The 27,270-nt window shown below is 51.6% G+C and overlaps 2 protein-coding genes across 5 annotated transcripts in view; one reads left to right on the plus strand and one right to left on the minus strand.

Moving 5' to 3' along the window:
- Nucleotides 1-943: 943 nt before the first annotated feature.
- Nucleotides 944-11,315, plus strand: WDR76 (WD repeat domain 76). Its single transcript, XM_026709263.2, has 11 exons — nucleotides 944-1,142; nucleotides 1,721-1,776; nucleotides 3,619-3,748; nucleotides 4,119-4,211; nucleotides 4,299-4,342; nucleotides 4,428-4,581; nucleotides 6,011-6,166; nucleotides 6,714-6,928; nucleotides 8,233-8,382; nucleotides 10,316-10,369; nucleotides 10,699-11,315. The coding sequence occupies exons 1-11, from the start codon at nucleotides 951-953 to the stop codon at nucleotides 10,952-10,954; spliced, it is 1,500 nt and encodes a 499-aa protein (XP_026565048.2). The 5' UTR covers nucleotides 944-950; the 3' UTR covers nucleotides 10,955-11,315.
- Nucleotides 11,316-12,312: 997 nt separating this feature from the next.
- The window catches only part of FRMD5 (FERM domain containing 5), a 67,484-nt gene continuing 52,526 nt past the window's right edge, over nucleotides 12,313-27,270 (minus strand). The window contains exons 7-15 of one of the 4 annotated variants that reach the window (XM_026709357.2): nucleotides 26,144-26,231; nucleotides 22,107-22,195; nucleotides 21,214-21,277; nucleotides 19,376-19,467; nucleotides 17,728-17,802; nucleotides 17,229-17,297; nucleotides 16,969-17,075; nucleotides 14,299-14,633; nucleotides 13,927-14,119 (exon numbers count right to left, since the gene is read on the minus strand). In XM_026709357.2, the coding sequence (XP_026565142.1) occupies nucleotides 14,072-14,119; nucleotides 14,299-14,633; nucleotides 16,969-17,075; nucleotides 17,229-17,297; nucleotides 17,728-17,802; nucleotides 19,376-19,467; nucleotides 21,214-21,277; nucleotides 22,107-22,195; nucleotides 26,144-26,231 (967 nt within the window). In that variant the 3' untranslated portion in view covers nucleotides 13,927-14,071. Of the gene's footprint in view, nucleotides 14,634-16,968; nucleotides 17,076-17,228; nucleotides 17,298-17,727; nucleotides 17,803-19,375; nucleotides 19,468-21,213; nucleotides 21,278-22,106; nucleotides 22,196-26,143; nucleotides 26,232-27,270 lie in introns of all 4 variants that reach the window. The other 3 variants (XM_026709358.2, XM_026709355.2, XM_026709356.2) reach the window with 3 other exon arrangements.

The raw sequence follows: 27,270 nt of genomic DNA on the forward strand, positions 1-27,270 counted from the left end.
CTACGGGAAGCGTTTCAGTTAAGACACTTCTTGTGAGCTGCTGCCTAAAAGCTTTTGAGGGGTGGAGGTGAACCCCCCCCCGCCCCCCCAGACAGGAGGCGAATGGTGCCAGGGAGACATCGAGCTGGTGGAGATTCAAATGCATCCGTAAATCAGATTGGCAGCCATCAGCAGCCCTTTAAAGGAGCGAGAGAGCTTGAAGAGATGGGGGTGGGGGGGCTCTCCAGGTCCAGAACCACCAAGGATTGGGGGGGGGCTGGAGGCAGGGGTCAGAGAAAGGGTCAAGTCCAGTGGAAGAAGGGGGGTCCTCCGTTGGAGGCTGCCTTGCGGGGGTGGGATGGGGGCTGCCTTCCACTCTGCCCCCTGCTCTCTTGCTCCTCTTCCACCTTCCCAGGGAGGAGCAGGGGGCCCTGTGGGCCATCAGGCAGAAGGAGGAGGGGACGGGGGTCCCAGGGGTGTCTAGGCCAGGGGTCTCAACCGTGGCCACTTTGAGGCTTGTGGACTACAATTCCCAGAGTTCCTCAGCCAGCCTTGCTGGCTGGGGAACTCTGGAGGCCACAAGCCTCAAAGTGGCCACGGTTGGAGACCCCTGGCCTAGGAAACTCGGGTGGTGTGAGGCGGGGGTGGGCAGTGCTGGGCGGCCGAATGGCGGACAAGCGTTTTTGCAAAGTGCTTTTTGGGCGCCCCCCCACCCGCATCACAGGCGCTTCAGGCGGAGCAAAAGGCCTGCCTTTAATGCGGGGGGAGTCTTTCTCTGGTATCTGGAGGACAGAGGCGATCGGCGCCTCCGCCGGCTGCGGGGGAGGCCCCGGGGAGCAACCGCGTCAAGAAGCGGCCTCGACCGGCGGAGAGGCCGGAGTAGGCCGCGGGACTCCCCCCCCCCGCCATCGCGAGGGCGGCGCCGCTCCCAGCAGACCCCACCCCTCCGTCAACGGGCGGGCCCTCTGCGCATGCGCGCGCTGCCTGTGGCGGGAAGCGGCCGGGCCATGGCGGCGTCCTCGTCGGGACTCCGGGCGGGCGGAGCGGAGGGGGACGAGGCCCGGCGGGGCGGCGAGGGGACGCCGCTGTCGGCCTACGAGAGGAAGCGGCTGAGCAACATCTCGGAGAACGCCCGGTTCTTCGCCTCGCTGCGGCTCTTCGAGGTCGGTGCGGCCCCCGCTTCCCCCTCGTGCAGCGCCCGCGGGAGGGCCGGGCGGGAGGCAGCGGGCGTGCGGGGGGGGGGGGGCAGCTTGGCTGACCTTCGGGCTCTGGGCGCCGGGACGCCAGCCGGGCTTGGTGGACGGAGGGAAACCCGCCTGGCGCTGGGCGCTGAGCGCTGCCGCCGCGGGGCCGGTTCGGATGTCCGGGAGGCTCTTCGGGGCCGGGCGGGGCTGCCCGGGCTGCGCGGAGGGACGAGGCCTCGGTCCGTGCATCCAAATGGTCGAAGATTCGCCGCCTCCTGGGGCCCCGTTGCCAGCTGGCCTTGAGTTCTAGTTCTGCCTTAGACAAAACGGGCCCCTGGGAGACTCTGGGCCACGCCCGTCCCGCTGGGCGACCGGGCCAGGACCCCCCCTCGCCCCCCCCATTACTAGGTGGTGGTTGGAAGGAGGAGGAAGTATTGGGCGGGGGGGGCTTGGGGTATTTATAAAAACGATACAGATGGGATAAAAGTAGCATCATTTAAAACAAGTGCATGGAAACATTGAGAGAGCCTGCTTCTCTGTTCTTTTTCTCCTTCAAGTCGGCCGACAGACTTCGTAAAATGACCTTGAAAAGGAAGACACAAAGAATAAAGAGGTAAAAACTATATTGTGCCTACCTTGACTGATGGCAGAGTTCACCGAATACGAATCTAGGCGCACCCACCCCGGGAAAGGCTCCCGTTGGCCTGTGACTGTGGCCCTTCCCTTCCATGGAACCCCAAATTAAGAAAAACTTAAATTTTTAAAAAAATTACACTTGATACAGTGCTTAAATTTCACAAGACAGGTATTAAAAACGGTTTACGATTGGGGTAAGGTAACCCGTCCGAATACAAAAGGGGATAATCAACACCGCAGAACTTTGTTGAGGAGGTGTAGTTGCCTAAGAGAATGAATTATAAAATGTGACGGAAGAGCAAATAGGTGGAGGGGAAGGGAGAGTAAGGTTCATCCCCTGAAGTTACTGAGATCCTCAGAGAGGAAGGAGTAAGGACTGTGGAAGTAAGGATGGAGTGAGCAAGCGCATCACAGGGGCAGAAACGAGACAGAGGCCTATTTCCCTTTTCTGTTGCGCCCCCCCTGCTCCCCCCACCAAACTGCCATTTCTTTTATGTCTTGCCATAATGATGCTTCCCTTACAGGAGAATGGTGTGATTCACCTGAATGTACTAAACTGAATGTACTCAAGTATATACGCTGGATTTCAAAAAATGAAAGGATCCCACAGGAGGACAAATGACTAGGAAGCGGCACTCATGAGGTTTCTTAAGGGGGGGGGCGGGGAAGGAAAATTGGAGGATAGGAAAAAGGCCAAAAGTGGCGTAATAAAGCTACAAAAGGGGGCGAGGCAGGCACAAAGGGAGAAAACCATCAGTAGACTGGAAGTGTATTGGAGGCATTAGGAAACCCAGGAAAAGAATCGCTCTACTGCTTGCTTGAGGTGGGCAGCAAAAATGCCCCCTGGTAACAGACGGGCTCTTACAGACTTTTTAGCAAATATTGGAGCGCCCAGGTGGGTTTTATTAGCTGTGACATCTCATGGTTCTGCAGGTTATGGATTGTTCTAAAAAGCCCAAACTCTTGTTCAGCTCCGTAAACGCCTTTCTTCAAACAGGTGAGAACTGTGTAGGGGAAGGTCAACCCTCTGTCAGGATTCTGGAGTGAAAGATGCAGAATATCAGGCATTATATGGAGGCACGTGTGGATTCAGGGTTAGGAAAGCATCCAAACCACGAGAGGGATCCTACTTCAGAGAGGGGTTGGGTACCTTTCATTGGATGTATTCAGGGTGGGGGAAGCCATCTGGGTTCTGCTTACCTGGGGACAGAACCTGGGGACTTCCCTGGGCAGCACTGGCAGCTCCACGCTCTTTTAATACTGTCCTTCCCCCTGCAGCTCACAGTGAAAAACACTTCTAGACTAGCCAGGGGGAAAAAAAAGAGTTATTTAGAGAAGCACAAAAGTATAGGCCTGTCCAAGAGACTTTTGAGTGCACATTTTTACCTTGGATCTCACTCTTTAAGAATTACGAATGTTTTCAGCAGCACCAGCAGTACCATGTTAAGTCTGTTTTCTCCTTTATGGTTCTGGGTATTGGCTGGAGGGAAGCATTCGCTTTCTTGGGGAAAACTGGTAGTCCCCCCTGTGTTGTAACCCCATGGAAACGATCCTCACGCGCATCTGCTTAGCCAGTTGGGGAAGAGCTGCAGGGATCCTGCCCTCCGGGCTCGTAGAGCCAACCTTCCTACTGAGTTCTCATCTTCAGATGGTAGCACAGAGCAGCCTGAGTGATGGTGTCAAAGGGAGGAAGTGAGAACGAAAACAGCCGGAACTCAAGTCAGTGAAAATACCAACAGGGCATCAGCAAATGTTTTCATGACGTGAATGTATCCTTGAAGTGCAATATTTTAGAGGTGCACTTGTATTGTCTCGATAGAGTTAAGTCTCCAAAGGCAGAAACTAAGACCACTTGTCGAAGATCCATGCGTTTGCAGAGAATAGATCCACTGGGCATTCCCCTCCAGGAGTCAGAAGCCAAGGTGGAATCGCCTGTGGAAGAGGAGCATGTAAGAGGACCACAGGGGAGAGAGGGCAGGTGAAGGTGCGCTTGCGCTTGGCCCTCTGGGTGGCCCAGACATGCCAGGGGCTTCTGCTCTTGGCTGGCAAAGCTTTTCTGATTGAGAGTTACCCTGTCTTAACTCTGCGTAGGGGCCTCCGATCCTAACGGCTTGGATTTCCATTGCCACCTCACTGCTAACACGCATGCAGTTGTGTTGAGTGTGAGCTTTGCTCAGGTGACTTCGATTGTGCAAACAAAGCAACATAATTTGATTCAGAATCTCTGTTTCTGCTTGCTGCTTTTTCTGTGAACTGCACTGATAATATACAACGCAAATCACTGCTTTATACGTCTTTTCCTTTTTTTTTTTTTGAAAGGCCCGATTGCCACCTGGACCTCATCTAATGGTTGCTACTGTTCAGGAGCCAGAAACGGACACATTTCTCGGCATGTGGGCAAAAATAAGCCAGGTATTTGTAGAATTCACTAGTAGGTTTTGAAAGAGGCTGAATACTGAATGTAAATAATTTCTGCATTGTTTTCCAATCATTAACTAGGTGGAAGGGAAGAAGAGCGAGGAGAGCTCATGTAACTTAGAAAGGTGACTCTGAAATTAACTCTAACTTGATTTTTTAAAATGCATTTGCTTTGCGTTCAAGCCTAACATTTTCATTGTTTTGGCCCAGTTACAAAGCTCGTCTCCGCAGGATGGTCCTCAGAGAAGAACATGTTGCAAAAGTGGTGGCAAGTCGGATTTGTTCTGTGGCTGTCCATCCCTCAGAAAGCAGAACCCTGGTAGCAGCTGGGGACAAGTGGGGGCAGATCGGTCTCTGGGATTTGGTGAGTACTTCGTGATGCCTTGTCCTCTGCAGCAACGTGTATTTTGCTTTCAGTGCAGCTTCCGTGTAAGTTACGTAAGGTAGAAACAGTGGAATGTTTAGAGAAAATGGGAGAAGGTTTTGGCTGAGCAAGTGAATATTGTCAGGCAGGAAATGGAACTCAGGCGTGGCCCTCCTGCTATTCAGATGAGTGAGACGGCTCCGTTTCCCTCTCACTTGGCAGGATTTTGATAGCCGAGCAAAGAGCTTTGAACTTTGTTCCAAGACGGTGTTTTCCAACCTTGGCAACTTTAAGATGTTGCGGTTTGTTGGCTGGGGAATTCTGGGAGTTCCTGAAGTCTGGACATCGTAAAGTTGCCAAGGTTGAGAAAGACTGTTCCAAGAAATGCGGGTCCTGCGATTTGGAAAGAAACGGAGAAGCTTAAGAAAGGCTTGCACACTTTTTCTGCTTTCCTTTTGCTTCCGACAAGCAAAGTCACAAGCCAGATTCACTTAACAACCATGTGACTAACTTAATAATTGCAGTGATTCACTAAGCAACTGTGGCAAGAAAGATCGTAAAACGAGGCAAAACTCACTTAACAAATGTCTCACTTGGCAACATACATTTTGGGCTCAATGGTGGTCGTAAGTTGAGGACTACCTGTATTACTATTCTGGAGAAATCCAGGAAGACTGGGAAGTGACAAATCATTGAAGGGGAGAACAAACATCCTTACAGTAACTTCCGAAAGGTAACAAGGAAGACAGAAGAACTGCCAAAGCCCCGTCTCTGCCAGCTTTCTCTGCCTTCCTTGAACCCTGGGAAGATCAATACAACAAAAGGCTTTTTTGTCTTGGTATAGCCAAGTTGGGACCTTCTCACTTTTTGAGAGGACCTGTGTTGGGGCTGGGGGGGGGGGGGGGGGGCTGCTCCTAGTTCTCACCGGTTCAGGCGAACCAGTGGTTAATTTTATGGCCAGCTTGGTGAACCAGCAAATCCCACCCCTTGGCTTGCTCCGCCCTGTGGCTTATTTTGGATCGCAGGTAATAAGTGCAGGGCGCTTGGGGAGGGTGAAAAATGCCCCCCCGAAGCTCCAGGGAGCCTCCGGAGTCGGGAGGCCATTGTTGCCCTTCTGGGGGCTTGAGGAAAGCCTCCAGAGCCCGGGGGCCCGTTTCCCGCTTCCAGAAACCAGGGAGGGCGAAACCCTCCCACCCCCCGTGGGTTGTTTTCGCTCCCAGGGTGGTGCAGGAGGCTGACCAGGCCACGCCCACCCAGCAAGCGGGCAGAGAACCGGTGGTGGCGTTATTTGAAGCCCACCCCTGGATGGCTCCCTCTGGCTGGAGCAGGGCCTTCGCGTGTCCCTATGTGAGGAAGCATCGCTCTTCTTGATGTGGCCCTGGCTGTGAGATCCACTCAACGTGGCCTTGCTCTGCTTTGTGTTTTTCAGGACTCCGGTTTAGAGAACGGAGCCTACGTCTTCCTACCCCACAGCCAGGCAGTCAGCTGTTTGCACTTTTCTCCCGTCAACCCTGCTCACCTTTTATCTCTCAGTCACGATGGCACATTACGATCTGGGGATGTAACCCGGAGAGTTTTTGAGGAGGTGACTATTTCAGCCGTTCAGTAACACAAGGAATCCTGTAATGCCCTGTGTGGGGATAACCTTCGAGGCCTCTGTCTGCTGCTGCAGCAGCCTTACGAGTGAGGAGGCTGCAAAGTCTTGACCGTGCTGTTCCCTTAGCAAGTGGAGCGTAGCTTGAGTTGGTTAGGTGCAGTGGAGATGGGATGGGCTCTCCCCCTCCTGCCCTTCCCTGGAGGCAGGTGAAACTGGAAAGAAGCAGTGCTCTCTCCCATCGGCCTTTGCCGCTATCGGAAGGAGAGCACCACAAGTCGAGGCCTGGGGCTCGAGACAGAACATCACAGACAATTTCCAGCTGTGCTTAAGTTTTTTTCTGAGTTGGATAATATTATTATGTCTTTGGGAAACAACCGTCTTCAGGAAAACCTGCTTTTCTCAGGCTACTTTTGACTGCTATAAACTGAGCCTTGAAAATAAATTGAAGTTTAATTTCCAGCTGTTACGAAATGCAGGCTTGCACTGAATAAGACCTTAGACCTTGTCCTGATGGAAACCTCTTACCCATTCACAGGTATACCGAAATGAGAGCCACAGCCTTTCCTCGTTTGACTTTTTGGCAAGCGATGCCTCTACGTTGGTTGTAGGAACGTGGGATGGAAATGTAGCCATAGTGGATCGGAGAACATCCGTCCCATCCCCTGAGATCTTGGTAGACCTTCATTCAAAGACGAGGACGGTCCACGTTCACCCCGTCAGTAGGCAGTACTTCGTTGCGGCTGGGGAAAGGTAAGTTCCCACGCAGGTGCAAAGGTGCGATGGGGAAGAAAATGTTTACTTAATTTGTTTTATAACAGTTTGAAACCCAGAACTTCTGTCATAAGTAATAAGAGTTGTAAGTCAAGGCACTGAACTGGATCTGATTTTACAACTTTTGCAGCAGTTGTTAGGCAAACGCCGTGGGCATCAAGCAAAGCCATGAATTCCTGGGGCCGATTTTATGATCGGGAACTAGCCAAAAAAGCTGGAAACCGTCCGAAAACTTAAAAGGGACCGTGAAATGCCACCATCGGTCCTAAAGTCAGCTGGTCACCACTGCCTGAAATGCAGTCATGACTGCAGGCGTGTGTGCAGCATCACAACCTCTGGAAGTGGGTCGTAAGAAGATTTGGGGTGGGGTGGGCACTGTAAGGTTGAAAAGTCCTAGGCAACTGGCCGTTCAAGAAGGACCCCCTGCACCTTTACAGATGCGCTGGCCTAGATCCCATCCAGAAGGGGGCTGGACTCAGAAGAATGGCCCTTCCCCCCCCCCCGAGCTCCTCTCTTGGGGGGGAGGGGGTCCTGACCAGCGGCCTCTGGGCTGCTGCACCCAGGGGGGCTTCTCCTCCACGCAAGGCCAATGGCAGAAACCCCCAGAGAAAATGACGCTCCCCGGTGCCCCGTGTTCTGGGCGGGTGCGCTGACCGGCCGTTTGTTTTGACGCCCTTCCAAAAGTTTCCTTTGCCTCACCCCCCCTAATCAGCTTTGCCCCCTGCCTTCGTTTTCTGCCTGCGTGGCGCACACCTGCAGCAACCGGCTCTGCGGTGTTAGGTTGCCTCTTCCGGGATCCGTCATCCCCACCCAGTTCCCCTCATCTGCATTCGTCCTTTGCTCCCCGGCTGCAGATCCTCTCTGCCCTCTTCCCCTCCTGAGCCCCCAGCCCTGGGGCTTCACCCCAAGGCCCCATCAGCTACAATCAGCGTTTGCTTAACAAGACTGGGAGTGGAGACGCCACACACCAGGAAGAGCACAGGCCTCGTGGAGGCTGAGCGAGTGAACCAGTCACGAAGTTCTAAAAAAAAGGGGGTACAAGAATCCTCTCGGCCCTTTTTATCTCTGAAAACCCGTTTCTTCTTCCCTCCCAGACCCCAGAAGCTCTTCCTGAAAAGCGTCCTTGCTTAGATTCCCCACAACCACCAAGATGAACTTAAATTCTCTTCCGTGAAGAGAGGAGGTGTCCAGCCTAGCCCTGGTCCCGCTTATTCAGGAGGGGTGGAAAGGAATTCCCTATCCAGGGTCTCCTGGTAAAGGTCCCGTTTCCGCTGCTCTTACAGGAACGTCGGTATTTACGACGCTCGGCACCTGAAGAGCAGAAGCCAGCCGGTGGTCGCGCTCAATGGACACAGCAAGAGTGTGGCGTCAGCTTATTTTTCACCTGGGACTGGAAACAGAGTAGTGACGACTTGTGCTGACGATACACTCAGGTATGTGCGAGTTGGCTAGATGTTAGATGTTGCTTTGGGGAGTCTGCCTTCTAATTTTCTTCTCCTGCAGCTCTTTGCAACCAATTTTCTTTTACTTAGCCGGACAAAATTTGGTCCAGGGAAATATGGCCTAAGTAGCCTTCCTATCAGCTGCCTATTGAGGCAGATTGGCCCTCACAGGATTTTCTCTTTCCTCTGCAATATGTGCAGAATAAAGGGAGTTTGCTGGTTTCCATGTAAAATGGGGACGAGACAGAAGGACACTGTTGAAAGAGGGCTGGGGAAATGCTGGAGGACTCAACAGGCAGCCCTTCATGCGCGTGCTGCAAATATTGTGAGGAATTGAGCAATTCGGGCTCTACTCTTGACCATCAGATCCCACAAACTGGAAAGTCCAAATGTGAGTTCACAGAGAGCAAGGGGTGCTCACACACACACACACACACACACACACACACACACACGTGGCTGGGACCAGTTGGTGCCTGCCCCAAGGGAATAGAACAAACACTTCCCGGAGCAGCTGCCGCCTCCTCCTCCTCCTCCTCCTTCCTTCCTTCTAGAAGGACCTGTGTAGAATCTGCAGCTGGGGGGAAGACCCAGTTGCCACGGTGGGGGCCCACATGGGAGCCCAGGCTCCTCCTCGGTGGTGGGGTTCCCGGCTTTCACCAGGGTTGTTTTGCTCTCATCAGCTGCTCCAAGATTACTTACTTACTGGCTACTCACTAGACCAGGAGGTTCTGGCAGGGAGGAGGCCCTCCAATTGCCTGCCTTTCTTGCGGGTTTCGTGCCCGACTTAATACGCAGCAGTTCTCAGGTCCTCCCTCCACTCCTGACTCCGTCCAGAGCAAAGCTGCTTGGGCTGATCTGGCCCTTCTTCCCCGGGCAGTGCAGGCCTCTAGTGCCGCTCACTTGTCCCAGCCAGAGATCAGGTTGAGCTGCCGGGGTTTGTGTACATCCCCCCCACCCACCCAAAGGTCCGATCTCCCCCTCCCCATCCAGGGTCTGTGCCCATTCCCCGCCAGGGACTTGGTCCCCAGCCCTGGAATCCGCTCCTTCTTCTCCCTTCGTGTTCTCTGAAAGGTTTCAGTTAAAGGCCTTTTTGCTGGACGACGAGTCAGCTGGGTAGGTAAATGGGGGAAGAATGGGGGAGCAGCCCCCCCCCCCCCAGTTGCATGGTGGCAAATGGACGGCAAGGAGGGGGCAGTGGGTTACCTGGGGGTGTGCTGGGGGGAGCAGGCTGTATCGAAAGCACTTTTGGCATGGAACAAGGGATAGGTTAGCCATCACTGGCCGAGGCCCCCTTTACGTAGAGCGACCATTCCCTTTTTCAGATCCTCAGAGAGCTCATGAGGTGCCATGTTGAACTTCCAGTGACCAGGATGAGAGAGAGAGAACGAGGACACCAAATTTAAGACACCTGCTCCCCCCTCACACCTGAGACTTTGTAACGCTAACAAATCACATGACCCTAGGAAGGGAAACCGGCTGTTTGGACGTTACCACTTACGGGTGTATTCACTTTTGTCGCGAGGGGTTTAGACATGAACGGCTGTGTGTTGTGTTATTTTGAGGTGACAGCACGTTTGCACTGTTATACAAGCTGTATGCTCACTACTTTACATTGTAGCCAAGTGTCATTTCTTCAGTGTTGTCACATAAAATGATATACTTAAATATTTACAAAATGTGAGGGGGTGTACTCACTTCTGTGATATACTGTTCATTACAAACACTCACACACAGACACACTCCAGAAAAATGACAAGGTCTGTATCCTAAGATCTAAATAAGAATGTTTATCATAGCATAAAAATGATAAGGGGGGCATGTAGGACAGCGGTTCATGATCTGAGGGTTGGGGTCCTCCTCCCTTGAAACCTAATCCAAAGGCTGGGATTTGTTTGGCTAAACCCTCATTTTTGCCTTACAGGATCTTTGGAACTCACTGTTTATCAACTTTAGCTCCTGTTCTGGCAACGATTCGGTGAGTTAAGACAAGGAGATGGACTTTGATACAGGTGGTCTTAGGACCACAAACTTCCACTGCTGAGCAAGACCGCTGTTCAATGAGTTTCGCCCACTTTACGGCCTTTCTTCCCACAGCTGCTCAGTGAATCCCTGCAGCTGTTCAGTTGGGGTCAGCCAGAGGCAGCCCTGACAGCTAGTAACACGATTATAAGGGAGCCTGAGATGGCCTCCTCAGTGAGCCCCCTTTCCCACGGGGATCAGGTCTCAGGCTCCGAGGGTCATTCGGGAATTGAAAGGGCGAGGGAGCCAACCCTCGTCTCCTCCCCTCCCCGTTTTTCTGAACAGGCACAACAACAACACCGGTCGATGGCTGACCAGGTTCCGGGCGGTTTGGGACCCCAAAAGGGACGACTGCTTTGTGGTGGGGAGCATGATGCGGCCGAGGCAGATCCAGGCCTTTCACGCCAGCGGCGAGCTGCTCCACTCCTTTCTGAATGAGGATTATCTTAACTCCGTTTGTTCCATCAATTCCTGGCACCCCACCAGGTTCCTGGTTGCGGGTGGGAATTCCAGTGGCCGCCTGCATGTCTTTAAAGAGTGATGGGTGTGCTGAAAACAAACCAGGGTTTAGTGTTTAGTTCAGTTGCACCTTATCTTGGTTCTGGGCAAAAGCGGCTACAGACCAATAAATACGCTGCGTCACACATCTGGAGAGATCCTCCATTGCGATTAAGTTGGAAATTAGGACTTAGGTTTGTCATTGTGGGACTGTAATTTTTTTTGAACGAGTTGTGAGAACCTCTTGGTGCCGATTTAATCACAGAGGCTTATAAATCTGTGTCAAACTCCGCAATAGATAAAAGCTCATTTAGAAGTTACATTGCTGATAACTTTGGTGATGAGAAATTTAAATGTATGTTCAAAAAGGAATAAAAAGTATATTTTGATATTTGTAATTCAAACGGTGTGTTCATATTGTTTATTCCTAGTATTGATTGGAAATTGAACGCTTTGATCAGAAAAATGACTTACAAATCAGTGGGGAAAATGGCCCCTGTGTCCCCAGACATCTTTAATGTATAAGCAATCGTATAACCCATGTTAGCGATACACGCTTCTCTTATAATAATGCCCCTTTAAACATACTTAAATGTTTTAGTAATCATTGTACCCAATTGTTTCCCAATTAAATTGCTCAAAAGGAATTGTTTTTCATCATAATTAAGTATTTATTTAAATTTGAAAATACTTTTATATGGAATCAATGGTTTTGCACTAACTACAGGCTGAATATGTAGAAAAATTTACATCTTTGAAGGAAAAATGTGACATATAGTATTTGGCACATGAATTAACAACAACTATGAAAATGAAAATTCACATTTTCAGGTAATTGACCTTTTCCTGCTTCAGCATGTAACACGCTAGTCCTCAGTTCAGAGTCTGTTTCCTCTGATAGAGCAACCTATGGAAACCCACCCACCCCCAGTCATACACAAGTTGTGATTTGGAACAAATGAGCCGTGAACCACGAATCAGGAGGCCGAAGGGTTGGATTGGCATGAACAGCTCAGTCCCCCAATGCATTCCGAAGTGCACCAGAGAACGTGTTCTTGATTGGGCCCAGGATTGTTTAGGGTCAACAGCTCCCCAAGGATGACTTGCCCCCATCCAAGTTTGCATCTTGTCCATTTAAAAAATGTATTGCATGGAATAGTTACAGGTAGAACCGGACAGGTTTGAGGCCTGAGAAACACCACCAACAATTAACATGTGAACGTTTGCATCTTTCTCTGGAATGGAGAACACGACATGAAAACTTTTCCCTCACTGCATAGAAGCATCATTTACTACAGACTGAGGTAGGAACACCACACCAGAAGTTTTTGTTGCTTTGTTGCATAAAATGTTATACATCCTTGGATATGCCCCCCCCCCCCATCATCTCCTAGGCGATACAAAGTGGTAACGCATCCGTTCCTCTTGCGAACGCCACGCTTGCTTCTGGCTCCTGAGAGGCTGTCCGTGCTATTTAACGGCTGGCTGAGGTGAGCCGCTGCATTGACCAGGATCTTCCAATGAGCATGCGCCCCATCTTAAGTGTAGCAGAGTCGTGCCCGTCCCCACATATTGCTAATGCTGTTGATTGTGCTCTTGTTTGAATGGCGAATGACCAGCTGTGGAGGGAAGGACATTGCGCAAAGCCCCACCTCCACAGCCTCCTTCCTGTCGGTCCTGGCAGTGCTTCGGTTCCTGTGTGCGTCCCTATGGCTGCCCGGGCAGAGTCCCGGTCATGAAACCGGCCTCTTGGAATATCTCTGATTCGATCCTCGAATGACTTGAAATCTCTCCCTGAGATGAAATAGACCTCTTGCCCGTCAGGTCGCGTGCGCTCGCTCTCTTCCCGAGTTTTATTGCTCCCTGTACAAATGAGCTGCTTTTAGGGAATGTTCTCTGAATCACAAAACAAGATACAACAAAAATCTGGATTCCCCTTGCTTTGGAGACAACGTTGGTTTGATTGTTTTCTTCTCAATGGGTGTCATTTCTCCTCGTTTTCATTTGAAACAACACAAAATAGCCCACTTTTTTTTTTTAGAAACGGTGGATGGTTGATGCAGTGTTAACACATTGCTCTAAAACATTTGTAACCTTGTGAGTATCTCCGTCACTTGGTACCTGACACTACGTTTATCCAATTTATAAAGTAAAAAAAGGTTTGGTTCATTAACAAAATATATTTTTTTCTTAAAATATAGGTTGAAATAAGTTCTTTCATAATACAAAACATTTACTGTGGCAGAATCTCATTCAAAGAAGCCAGACCTGATGATTACTACACTACAGCAAGATTTCAAAAACCACCATCAGGTACACAAATTGACTCTTCCCGCTTCCGCCAGCTCCCGCTTCCTTTGGCACCCAACTATCCTAAGAAAAGGTCTCCCTGGGATTGTAAAGGCCAAGGGTCGAAATTCACCAAAGACCGGTATTGGATGGCCGTTGCACTCCCTGCTAAGGGAAGAAATAAATTTATGCCTGTTGACTTCCTCTAGTAACCGTCTATTGCTTGAAAAGAATTAATAATGCTAAGTGACCTCACAATATTGGCATTGGTCCAATCCCCCCCCCTCCCCAGAAAGCCTGGCGATTGGAAAGAAAATAAAACTGCCCTAGTTTCCATGTCCATGTCCAAGGTGGTAGTGCTATGCACAGTGACAGTTTTAATAAAATAATACTATATTATTAAACTTACAACTCAGTAGCACCATTACAAAAGCTCCTGCATAAAGTAAGTGGTCTTCATGAACTGGTGTCCCGGCTGAAGGCTGGCATTTAGTCCAACGCTAGTAATAATAAAATAAGCTCTTTCTATTTGAAGTTTCTGCAGTTAACATCTCTACGAAAGCAAAACTAAATTTGAAGAGTGCAGAGTAATTTGAATGTCGGAAAGCAAGAACTCTGAGGGAGCTTCCCCCAAGTGGACCTGCAAAAGAATTGGTTGCCTGGTGGGTTTGCTCTGGCGTGAGCCTGTCCTTATCTTCAGCTGGGGAAACGCCCTCCTGGGCTGAAACATGAGAGGAGGAGGAGGAGGAGGAGGAGGACTTAAGTTTATGTGCTGATGGCGCCACGATGAGCCCCGTTTTCTGGGAATAGGCAGCAGGGATCTTCCACAGTCCGCCCGGCTAGTGACCAGGAGGACAACTGCCTTCAGGTATCATTGAGCAGGCTGAGTACGGAGCGGATTTTGCAGGCAAACCATCGCCTGAGGGGACAAAAGTATTGATAATGGAATTGTTCAAACTCAGGGGTCTGGCGAATATCACGGAAAAAGGCAACGTCAAGGTCAGACTCCGTCAGGATGATCAGGAGAAGGAGCAAAACCAAGAGGAGTCCGACAGTTACAAGGAGCAGACGGAGGACACTTAAAACAAACTTATTCACCTGTTCTGCTTGGGCTCCTCCACTGCTGCACAGGGCCCAGAGGTCCCTGCCCAGCTCCTGCGCCTCCCCGGCCGGAGCGCCGGCTTCCGACTCCTCTTCCTCGATGCTGCAAGGGGTGCTGTTAACCGGCCGGGACAGCAGCATCAGTTCCAGGCTCTCTTCGGCCACCGGAGTGGGCAGCACGCTGTCCGACGGGCTGTAGACCTCGTCTGAGATGATGGCCACGCGCTCGTTGCTCTCTGCTCTGCCGCTCCGCGAGTGGAGCAAGAAGGCGTCGCTGTGGGAGGTCGACCTGACCGGGGTGGAGTGAGCGCTGTCCCGCAAACACTCGAGGCCTGGAGGAACAGAGAAAGAGGGTCTCAGGGCAGAGCCACACAAATGGTTTCGTCCAACCTTTTTTCTTTTCTTTTTTTTTAACATTGCAACGTTCTGTTTGCAGGAGGCCCTGTAGGAAAACGTCAGTACTGCAAGTTTTATCAAGGACGGGCATTGATGGTTTGGATTGGTCAACAGGAGGTACTAGAGATGCTGTGGATTTTGTGGCAAAGCATTGAACCAGGAGGGTTTTGGAACTCAAAGGCCAACAGCTCCTTCCTCCCAAAACTTGTAGGGCAGGGCAGTTGTCCCTGCTCCGCTCTCTTTAAATCGGTCGAAGTGCCGTTTTCAGCTAACTCCTTTTGCCACTGAAGGCCAAGTCTGGAACACATCGGCCAAGCCCTAGCCAACAAAATGCAACCCAGTAGTGAGAAAAGAAGGTCTTTTAGGCAAGAAAAACTAAACGTGTACATATAAAATAGACAGTACTTTTTGGATGACAGAGTTGTCAGCTAGGCTTGTCGGGAACCAATTTCTTCTACCGAATACAGACTTTCTCTTCCAGTTGATGTCAGGGTAGTTAAGAGTCCCAGTTACTCCTACAGTGGTGTGTTTCTTGCTTATATTAGTTAACCGATTAGCAAAAAGTGCACCTATTTCTTCTGCTTGGCTGAGTGGCCTAAAATATACACCTTGATCGATTGAATTGATCGAATTCTTTATTGTCATTGTACGTATATACATAGTATGCATACAATGAAATTCACATCATAAACCTATGGCCATGTCATTCTTTTTTCCTTTTATATTGACCCATAGGCATTCAAGGATGCTTTCATCCTTGGTTTCAATGGACCTCTGTAGAGATATAGCGATTTCTTATTTATAATGCAACTCCACATCATCTTTTGTTAGCTCTGTTTCTTTTGAACAGTTTATATCCTTCCATAAGTGCATTAAAGTCATGAGTTTCATCCCACCAAGTAGCGTTGCCGTTACCACCAGGTCGTGGCAACTACATCATACCTGCCCCCAGGTACTAGTACTTCAAGTTTACCCTGTTTGTTCCCCAAACATTGAGCTTATAGGCATCTGAGTCCTTTATAGTTGAGCCTGGTCTTGCTTCCTCCATCTCCTGTTTTATATCTGAGTTTTCCTTCCTTCCCATCACTCCTTACCTCTTTCTTCGATCGGTTGTCTTCTGGCTGATGCTTGGAATCAGGAGATAAAGATTGGTCACCCTCCCCCCCCCAGCCTAGTTTAAAGCCCCTTGGATAAGCTGAGCCAGGGGTCTCCCAGCCACATTCTTTCCCATTGGCCAACCCCTCCCCTGCCAGACCATTTGTCTCCACCGGGAAGGGGAGAAAGGGGTAACAGTCTCTGGGCTTGATGATATTTTAAGGCGCTCAAGTCCATCTTTGATTTCGCTCCTAGGAGACAAGACGCTTCCCTAGATGGATTGTCGGTCTACCGATCGCTGATTCCATTCCTCCGAGAAGTGAATCTTCTATCGTCAACATCAGCCTGTATGTGTGTGTGAAGTCTGAGCTACTTTTCTGGCTGTCGCTGGAAAATGTGGTGAAGTCTTCCAGCTGCCTTCATGCTTTTTCCCGGGGCAGGATATGAAATTGGTTGCTCGGCCCCAGCACCACACAGGACTGGACTGGGCTGTCCTTGGTTATGGTTTCCCTCTGTGAGTGACACGTTGCCATCGGTCTGTCTCTAAAAGTTTAGGAACAGGTTCGTGTCTTCTGGTAACTGGCAAAATATTCAGCAAATGCATGAAAAAAGAGCCTTGGCTGCCCCAATTCTGGCAAACGCTGAGCCTTCTTATAAAACTACTGAAACAACAATCCATGAATTGCTTTGCATGGACTGTCTCCTCCTTCAGGGTACACTCCCCTCTTCCCACCGGCAAAGAAGGATGAAGCTCGCGCAGTCGTTGGTCGTTGCAATTTTGTACTGTGAAACCGAAGCCGCCTCGCCTGAGCACTTTTTTCCATACCTAGTTCCAAAACTGATTAAAATCTACAACAAAGACACCCGAGCAATCTAACAAAATGAACTCCGGTGAACCAAAAGTAGTGTGGCTCCTGTTGTTCTGCAGTCCTCCTTTGGTAACCATATGCAAAAGCAAGTTATAAAAAAAGCAACTTTATGGCCAATCCTCCCGTTTTCAACCTTTGCATCCCTGCAAAGCAAAGGAAAGCTGAAGAAAGATTGTAAATACCAGTCCTGGTTTCAATGGTTAGCAACTGTTTCTCTCCAGCGATGAATGACCAAGTTTGTACGGTCAATGACCTAAATATGTGGTTGCTAAATGAGGATTATCGCCAGTGGGAGCAGCCAACTCACCTTCCATGATGGAGATGTGGACAGCCCTCCTCCGGGTCCTGGGAACGCTGCTGAGCCGGGGTCCATGCGGGATGGAGGGGCAGCTGCGGCTGGGAACCAGTCCAGCCCTGCGAAAGGAAGGGAGGGAGGGAGGAGGCAGCGTTCCCTTCCCGCCACCAGGGAAGAAGGTCCAGCATGCTCCGACTCCCACCCACCCCCGTCTTTGTCCTTCCTGCTCAGGGCGGCCCTTGGACCCTTTCACTCCTCCATAGCTGCCTTACCTGTGTATTTCCGGAGGCTCCCTCTTAATTTTGGCACTGGACTCCATCACTTCTTTGGCAACTCGGCCGCTGAAAGAGGTTGGAGAGCAGAGCAGGTGACAAGCGTGGCAGTTGCCCAGCCTGAGGTTCTGCTGGCAAACTCCACACCCCCCCAATCCTGAAAGTCAGGAGCCTGGCAGTGCTTCTCCATCGCGAGCAGACTGGATCTGCAGCCTCCCTCGAGGCTAAAGCGTTTAATTCCTGGTAGTTACCAGATTGGGTACCTGGAAAGGCTTTGACTGGGTGCCCAGCTTGGCAAGAGTGCCCGGTCAGCCTTGCTTATTCTGGAAGAGCCAAGGGGCGGCGGCTCTGGCGTTGGCAAGGGGCACCTCAGGAAGGCCAGGACTGAACAGGCCCAGCTCAACTCTGCTATCACCTCCCTTAATCGATTCTCAGAATTCACGCATCCAGGTATGCGTCAAAACAGACCTAGCCACAGACGCTCCCAGTCATCATTTACCTGTATCGGAACCGGCTCCCTTTGAAAAATAAGTTGCTGCTGGAAACGGTGCGAACTTGACTGGACTTCTCCAACCTGAAGCAAGAAGCAGAGGTGGGGAAAGGGGGGATCGAATAGCATCCAGGCCTCGAGGAAGACTTGCTTGGCCTTGGAAAGGGCTGCGAGGGGAGCGAAGGGGCCGTGGGGAAGCTGCACACTCCCACGTGCCGAAAATGAAGCGAAGGCTCTGAGAACCGGCAGAAAGAAAGACGCCCCTGGAGGAGCCACCGGCCTGGGTGCTGCTAACGGCCACGAAGCCAAGAGGATGGCTTCTCTTGCAGGAGTGGCACCTGTGAATCAGCGCAGCTCAGAAGCGCAAGGGGAAATGTGTCCGGCTTTAGGCTTACACAACGCCCACTAGGGACATGTGGCTGCCTGGCCATGAAAGGGATGCGCCTTCTCCTCAGAACTGCCCCGGGGGAGCCTTTCCCAGTCACGGGTAGAATGCCACCTGACCTGCCCAGGTTTCATGGCACTTCTCCCTGTCTTCGTGACTGGGCCAAATTGCTTTATGCAGGAGCAACAAACCCCCCAGAAGTTGTGATGAAAGGGCAGCCAGCCTGGCTCCTGCAAGGCCCCCTCTTCCAAAGGGGAGGGTCTCACCTGCGAAGCCCCTACACTGCCCTGCAGTGGAAACCGGCCTGGCGGGAAGAGCCGCCATGGAGACCTTTCCAAACTGCCTTTTGCTTGGCATACAGGAAGGGCGCCGCCTGCACTGACCCGGCCAAGAAACGCCCTGCTTGGGGACTGGCACTTTGCCCAGAGACGTTTTTCTTACCAGGGTCATCACGGCTCATTTCAGTATTAATCTGTTTTCTGTTCATTTTATGTTAGCCATTTTTGTCCCCTCAACCGATGAATGGAGGGACGGTGGGGTAACTGACCTCTTTCCCGTCTGCAAATCTCTCTTGGAGGATTTTGGTTCGACAAGGCAGGGAATGAGGTGAGTTTCACCTCTTCCAGGAGGTGCATCCATCCCAAGCAATTATTGTGGCCACTTTCCAGCCCCTTTCTAAAAAAAACGCCAGAGGATCGTATCTATGCCAGGGCTCTCCAAACTTGACAGCTTTAAGACTTGTAGACTTCAACTCCCAGAATTCCTCCTCCAGTCATGTTAGCTCAGGGATTCTGGGAGCCTTAAACTTGCCAAATTGGAAGACCCTTGGTCTATGCGTCCCACCTTAGCCTAAGGAAAAAGGAGGCTGCCTGAACGCAAGATTTTCAAACAGGTCCAGGCGGCACACAGAACCAAAGGAAATCCACGTGCTACAAAAGACAAGACAACTTGAGCTATGGACACAAGACGCTTGTGGGACAGCAGATGCTCTTTGTGAGAAAGTCTCTCTTACAGATGCTTTAATTTCTCAGACTTCCATCCTTCGTCTGGGAGACGGGAATAATTCCCAGCAGAAGCCAGAGGGACCATCAACCAGATTAGCTGCCCATTTGCAGGGCAAGAGGGGGCAGCAGCAGAGAAACCAATCCTGGGGCCGGTTTCTGCAGGAAAGGTCGCCGCCACTTTGGGCTGAGCGGCTCTGGATTGGCAACAGCTGCTCCAATTCCTTCCCACGGACAGAAAGCAGCCCTGGAAAACACGTCCTCTACTCACTTATAAAAGGCTTGATTTTCAATCCCGCATTTCCAGAGATGCTTGCAGGCTTCCGGAGTTGGAGCAAAATAGGTCAGAACAATTTTCTTTTCCTGTCAAAATCCCAGAAAAATCCTTGCCGTTAATTTACAGGTGCTCTTCATATTGTTGGAAAGAAAGCATGCAAAATATAATTTTAATAAATTTAATAAATAATAATATAATTAAGCTAACAAAAACATGGATGGTTTGGATCCAGTTCTGTAGTAGCCACAAAAAGGAAAAACCAACTCTACGCTCCCAGTGTGGCTGAAGCTGCTTTGATTCAGGTGGGCTCTCAGGACCGAATTTTGCCGCTCTGGTTGTGAGGTTCCTCCTCCTCGTTGTGGTCCAGTGAATCAGGGGAGGAGCCTGAGCCATTTCCAAATGTTACCTGGGCATTCTAGACTTCACAATTGCTTTAGTCCCCTTTGCCCGGGGCTCCGATTAGGATGTCCTGCATAGCATCCTTTATCTTCACCTTCCCTGTTCCCTACATCAAAGTCCCACTCTGGTTTGTTCTGTGTTGCAACGCCTATTAAACGGGTGGCCACCACCGTGGCTTTCTGACAAAAGCAGACAGTCCTGCCTTACTGGACAGCAAGAGCTCCCAACCAGAAGGCTTCGTTTAAGTACCGGGACTGGGCAGCCTTTCCTAGACCCCAGTATTTATTTGTCTCCCCACCCAGCGCTGCCCTGAACTCCTCCTCATCCCTCTGCCTCCCCCCCCGCCCCGCCTTCCTGGCCTTTGGGAGGTGCAAAATATCTGGGGGGTGGGGGGGTTGATCTTGGAAAGTGGTGGAGAGAAGGATCAGCTATTCCCTCCTCCTGGCAATAATAAGCGCAGCCCTTTAGACCCCAAAGATCAAAGATTTTCCGGTGCAGATTCTGGCCTCGGCCCCCTTACGGGGTTGGGGAGGCAGACCTCCTCCACGTACTTCAAGTCCCACGACCCCTGACCCCTGACCCTCTGTCCAGGTAACACGTCCCCTCCAATAAGAACCCCGAGGCAGGCATGTTCCTCAAAGAACATTTTACTGGGCCATATTAAATTGACCCAGGCTTGATGGAAAACCGGCTCTAAGTTCCCGCTGGCTTTACACCCAATTAAAAATAAAACTTTTGTTATTTTCCCCCAAAGTCACCAGTCACACGGTCCAATCAGCGTGTAGTCCAGTTGCTAGGTGACCTCAGTCTCCACCTTTCGAACACCCCCACCAACGTCCTTGACTCCCAGGGGAAAGAATTTAACATTTAGGCTGCAAAGCTCAGCTATCTCTATACCCCTGTCTCCCCGGCCCCTTCGTTGCAGGCTGGGTCAGCCCTGAAGCAACGTGAAGAGAAACCTCCTTAAAGAAAGCTACAAGGAGACAATGGCCGCACTCGGCCAGCTTCAGATGGGAAGGCTGCTCCAGGGGCCCGGCAATTCGGAGGGTCCTGCTGTTTGTTCGGGGGGAGGCCTGGAAGCCCGAGACCTTTTTCTCCAGCCAGAGAGGCGAATGCTCCGCATTCCACAACCCAGGTGGGTAGATCCATCCACACTGGCTCCATCCCTTTTGGCCAGCAGACTATGGACCCAGCTGGGTCTATCTGGGCTGGATTCCTCTCGGGTTCAATGGAGCCTAGAACCAAGGAAGCTCCGCTAGTCCATTTGGAAATGCTCCAGTTTCTCAGCCTGACGGTTGCTTTAAAAAGGTGATACGGAATTTAACCTGGATCCGATCCAGGCAACTTCCGGAGGTCTCTTGGGCGATCGGCCGGCAGAGATACCACTGGATTTGTTTGGTCTCATTAAGCAGATCCCTTTGGAAGGCACTCACCTCTTTCTGACTTACGTATAAATAGAACGTCTTGCCTTCAAATTTTATCTTGGCCACTTCGTTCCTGCAAGCCAAAGAAAAGCACCTCCGTGAAAGGGGAAAATGCCCCAACCCCTCCTGCGTGGCATGACAGGGGCCGGCCCAGACACAGCGCGGAACAGGCTCTGGCAAAGGGCAGAGATTTTAAGTCAAGCTGCATAAAACACAAGTTTCACAAAGTGAACCTTCTTGGGGAAAAGGAGACCAGCTGCAGGTCGAAGGTGAACGTTTGTGGCTCAGGGCAGGGGACTCAAGCTGGAAACCAGCAGCCGGGATGGAAGGCACCTCGGCCTCAGGCATTTCTTTCTTTCTTTCTTTCTTTCTTTCTTTCTTTCTTTCTTTCTTTCTTTCTTTCTTTTTTTTTCTTTCTTTCTTTCTTTCTTTCTTTCTTTCTTTCTTTCTTTCTTTCTTTCTTTCTCTCTCTCTCTCTCTCTCTCTCTCTCTCTTCTTTCTATAGTGTTCACTTTTTTCTGCGTTTCTTTCTTTCCTATCTTTCTTTTTATATCTTTTCCGCTTTCCTATATTCCTTCTTTTATTTCTCTGTACTGTTTAATTTTGTGAACTTCTTCTTCACACAAAAGAAGACAAGGAAAGAATGGGGTCTGCCCTGGAGGGTGAGGCCAAGCCGAAAGGGGCGGGGGGGGGGTGCGTTGGTCAGGCAAGACCAGGCACCAAAGCTCCTTGCAGGAGTCGTCTTGGGGGGCCGCACGGGAGAGGCTGCCACTGTGGCAGAGGCCACCGACAAACGTGGGGAGGGGGCTGGAGGGGGAGCTGCTGAGGTCACTATATTTGGGGGAGCCTCCCTCCCTCCCTCCTGTGTGACGAGAGGAACAGGCTTTAGAGACAGAACTCACCATTTGATGAAGTGAACTCGCTTGTTTCCCTGCAGGACCACAAATCCAAACGGGGTGAAGGCCAGAAAAGCAGCATTTCCGGACACGTCCTGCAACACACCAGCAGCTGCTCACCGAGCGAGGCCACGGTGGAAGGCAAACGCAGCCCTTACCTTTTGGGACACTTTCTCACATTACCCCCCTGCCTTGGACCCCAAAATTCCTCTCCCCTGAGCACCGCTTTGGCTGCTGCCCTTCCGTTTCTCAAGGCGGCTCCTGCTGCCCAATGCAGGGGCCCTTTTGCGCCCCACGGGGACCCGAGAAAGTGCCTAAACTAACGGTTGAACCTTAAAAGTAAATTTCAACTTGAAGTGGAAACCATTCTTAGACTAGGACCCAACGGGTGGCCTGAAACCACGCCCGGTGTTTGGGTTTATTGATTCATCGAATCTATATAAGATACCCAAATTAAAATAAATCCTAATCGTATGGACCGAGCTCTACCCGCTCTGCAGGGAGGCTGGGCCCGTTTGACTGGTCTGCCCTCCCACCCCTGGTGGCTAAGGGACTCAGTCGGGTTCCTAAGAGAGCTGGCGGGAAATCCTGCCCATCGGCCACTCGGTCCTGCAGAGGCACCGGCTGCCGCCTGGAACAGGGAATCGGCGGGGCTGGGCGCTCCCTAGGATCCCGCCTGTGCGGTCTCTCCTGGCCCATCAGCCCCGGTTCTTCTCATGGTTCACGGAGGAGTTGAAAGACACCCAGAGCGCTGCTGGGAGAAAATGAGGAACGAGCTCAGCTGAAAACGAGTTACAGCTGCTGCTGTTTATCTGGGGATGGCGGGGGGGGGGGCAAAGCGAAGCCCCACTTCTCGGTCCTTATGGCACCCACAGAAAGCAGCCCTGTTTAGGGTCACTCGGAAAGGCTGACCCCGAGATCCATCCACAGGGCCATGCAGAGAAACTTCCCAGGCACCTGGAGGATGAAATTGCCCGGATTCGTTCCTGGGGCGGTGCCAGCCCCGTGGAGATGCCCTGCGAGCGGTTTGATTCTGTTGGGCCTGAGGAAGTGGACAGGACCCTGCGGAATGCAAGGCCACCTCCTGCGTGGGAGACCTCTGCCCCCCTTGGCCGGTGAAGGCCACCCAGGAGGTCCGAGCGGTGGGGAATTCATCCTTGTTGGTGATCCCAGCTCCTTTCGGAGGGGCGCTGGTGCCCCCCACTCAAGAAGCCACTGCTGGGGCTTACCGCTCTTGTCCAGTTTCTCTCCGGTCTCGATCTCCCCTTTTAAGGAAGGTGACTGAGAAGGTGGTGGCGCTGCAACTACAGAAGACCCTGAAGGAAATGGGTGGTGGGGGGGCCCTTTCCATCAGGTTTCAGGGCCAGATATGGGACGGAAACTGGCCTGGGTCCACTCCTGGGTGACCTCCAGCAGGAGTGGAATGAGCACCCTGGCTCCTCTTGACCTCTGGGAAGCTCTCGGTGCCATCAACCACGGTATCCTTTGGGGTCAATTTAAGGAGTTGGGAGTGGCTGGCCCAGTTTTGTGATGGTTCACCTTCCTCCTCCGAGGCCGGTCCCAATCGGTCTTAATAGGGGGCAAGAAGTCCAGCTCACAGCCCTTGCTTGGGGGGGCGGGGGGGATCCACAGGGCTCAGAGCGTTCTCCGCTCCTTTGGAAAACCTGCATGGAGCCGCTGGGCGAGATCATCCGTCCCGACAAAGGAGCAGGCAGTTGTGGGGTTGCTTAGGGCCGTGAGAGCCCTTCCTTCACCTTTGCCAACTCATTCTACAGAGTTTAATTATTATCTCCTCCTTTAATTTTTAAAAAATGTTTAAATAGTTTAAACATTTTAATTTTATGTTTTGATGCTTTTCCGTATAACGCCAGCAGTCCCCCTTTATTCATTATCCAGAAGCTGCAGCCTGAAGTGGCCCCTGGGGGCCAAAGGAAGGATGGGGGAAGTTTCCCTGGGCACAAGGCCCCTCGGAGGTGGCATTCCAGGGTGGCACCACCGGCTGCAGGGATGCAACCCAGCGTCCCCACAACGGGGAGGGTCTGAAAGCAAAAGGGAGGAGGAAACTTCATTGGATTGGGTTGGATTGGATAGGGTCAGTCAAGGAATTCTGGCCGGCTCCTGCCCTTTGGAGCACCGACCTGCTCCCACCCTCCTGGCCTTCCATACAGGCTCAAAAACCTGGCTCTGCCAATGGAGAGGATGACCCCGGGGGGGGCTGTAGTAGACCCCACCTCACCCCCTGCACACGTCTTCCCTCCCTCCCCTCGTTTTGCCACGTTTGCGTCTCCCCGTAATGTGACTGGATGTGTCTGTGTGCAGCATGCAGAGTGTGTGCGCATAGGTTTATTGCTTGACCTTGTCAGCTCGCTTTGTGGCGAACTGGGTGGACATGGATTAAATAAATTAGTAAATAAATAAACTTCATAGTTGATTTGGAGCACAAACGACAAGGCAGCCGCCTGAAGACTTGCCTTTGGAAACGGCTGAGATCTCTGCCATAGTTGGGTTGAGTGGTTTGTCCCCTGCCAGTTGCTGGATGGAAGGCAAAGTAGGGGGAGAAAGAGAGAGGGAGGGAGGGAGGGGAGAGAGAGAGAGAGAAAGAGAGAGAGAGAGAGAGAGAGAAAGAGACAGAAAGAAAAGAGAGAGAGAGAGAGTGAGAGAGAGAGAAGAGAGAAAGAGGGAGGGAGGGAGAGAGAGAGAGAAAGAGAGAGAGAGACAGAGAAAAGAAACAGAAAGAAAAGAGAGAGAGAGAGAGAGAGAGAAAGAGGAGGGAGGGAGAGAGAAAAAGAAATAGAGAAAGAGACATAGAAAAAGAAACAGAGAGAGAGAAAGAAAAGAGAGACAGAGTGAGAGAGAGAGAGAAGAGAGAAAGGGGGGGAGGGAGAGAGAAAGAGAAAGAAAGAGAGAGAAAAAGAGACAGAAAGAAAAGAGAGACAGAGACAGAGAGAGAGAACAAGAGTGCTGGCCAGCACTTTCACAGTTGGATCCTGCCCAAGTCTGAGTTTCAAATAATCAGTGCTCACCAGCCTTAAATTATGGTTGTGTTACATAAATTATATGTTTAAGTAAGTGGTTTGAAAATGGGAGCGAAGGAAAACAATGCCAAAGACGACAACAATTAAGGCCCAGAATGAGGCCTGACTGTAGTAGAAGGGTCTGCCCCTCATCCCTGCCCTCCATTTTGGGAAGGAAGGATCTTTCCCCACCCCCCCACCCCCCCCCGGCAATCTGCCTGCCTTTCTCATCACCGAGTTCCTAAACTCCTGTTTTATTTCCGAGGGTGGCCGGGCTTGTTCCATGGCAGGGAAACTGCCACTTGCCCTGCAAAGCAGCGGCCCCGCCGGCCGGGGTCCCACTGGGAGAGCTGGGCTCCCTGTGGGCCCTGCTCGGGCCGGGCGACAGAGGTTGCTCTCCGAGACGGGAGACGCCGTGTGGCACGCAAGGAAGCCCCACATCACCCAGGTGCCGGTTGTCCTGCTTGACATTGACTTAAATACTGAAGACACGGCAGGAATCGATCCAGCTGACCTGACAGATACCTTCCTTCCTGCCGCAGAACCTTCTTAAACTGCTTTTCCTTCCTGCTGCAGAATTTCCTTTCAAATGTTTTGACTCGTGGTTGGCATTTAAATGCAGCTGGGTCCATTTCTCTCTACTCACTGCTGACAAAGGGGGAGGAGGAGGAGGAGGCGGCAGTGTTGCTTCCACACCCAAGCAGATTGCTGTCAATCAGCAATTCAAATCTGGCCCAACAGGGGAGCCCTACAAAGCCAGCGGGGCAGCGGAAGAGGGCGAAGGTCCGTTTGAGGGAGGGGGGGCACAGTGGCGGTGTGGAGAGGAGGACGTGGGCGGCAGGTGAGGGGCTGCCTGTCTTCCACGGCTATTTAATAACCCTTTCAGGGGGATCGGCCTCTCCCAGCAGGAAGATTTCATGGCTGGTGCCAGGCCTGGCAAAGGCAGCCACTGCCCCTTTAACTGCTGCCCGTGTGGGTCGTGAATGCAGAAGAACTCAGGGAGATGATGGGGGGGCCCCCACCGTGTACCTTGCAGGGATGTGGGTCCACTCCATACGTCTCCAGGGTCTGTGCTTTCCTGAGGAAGTTCAGCTCGGCCGTTGCGGGGGTCTGCCCACTGGAAGAGAAGAGGGGGGAGGGCAGTCATCCCATGGCGTCAAGCTCCAAGCCCTGCCTGAAGAGGGAGGGCTCCAAGCAGGGGTTGGATTCTACCAGTTCGCCCCTATTCGCTAGAACCGGTTGTTAACCTTCTAAGCAGTTCGGAGAACCGGTTGTTAGAAGAAATTCCTGGCCTAATCCTGTAAGGAAGGCAGGAAGGAAACATTCTGGTGTTGCTTACAGAAACTGCCTCTCCATTGACCCTTATTATATTCTTGGCAGGACTAGACTTCCTGTCTCTGGAACTTCTCTGGGGTTTTTCCCCCCTCCTTTGCTGGTTCTTTGCTTGTGTGGAGGGACCATTCAAAGTTACCATGGCACTGGAAAAAGTGACTTATGACCATTTTTCACACTTACGACTGTTGCAGCATCCCCACAGTCATGAGAGGCCAGGCGAGGAGATGCGTACCTCAATGTGAGTGATGTTGAGTTGGCCACACCCAGCCAGTCACATGACCACCAAGCCATGCGCACCAACTAAGCCACGCCCATAGAACGGGTTGTTAAAAAATGTGAATCTGCCCCCTGGCTCCAAGGCAGCAGGGCAGCCTGGCAACAGACCACCGTGGCCTGGTTGCCTTTGAAAGCCGCCGCTACCCAAGGGTGGGCTCAGGGCAAGGCACCGGCAGACGGGGGGGCCCTCCACCCGGGGCCCAGGGAAGCAGCCCAGGGGCCACAGCAGCTCTGTGGGGGCAGCACGAGGCGGCATAGTGTATTGGGCCAATGCCAACTTTGTATGCCTAGTTTGGTGTTATTGATGGTTTCCATTTTGCTTGCCTAGCCCAGCCAGAGAACGGTCAGGATGAAAGGCGACCTTAAATATTCTGACAAGATGCAAATTCAGTAAATAGCTAGAAGTGCTTAAATATGTGATTTCTTAAGAAGCCTCTTGAATCATGTGAAATGCAACCTTCTTGCACAGTAATACAACACAAGAGGTAACAATGCAGCGGAGAGAAGGAAGAGGGGGGGGAGGAGGGGGTCCCAATCCTCTCCCA

The sequence above is a fragment of the Pseudonaja textilis genome, chromosome 13, assembly GCF_049901715.1.
Source record: "Pseudonaja textilis isolate UNSWEBS1 chromosome 13, rPseTex1.2, whole genome shotgun sequence".
Taxonomy (NCBI): domain Eukaryota; kingdom Metazoa; phylum Chordata; class Lepidosauria; order Squamata; family Elapidae; genus Pseudonaja; species Pseudonaja textilis.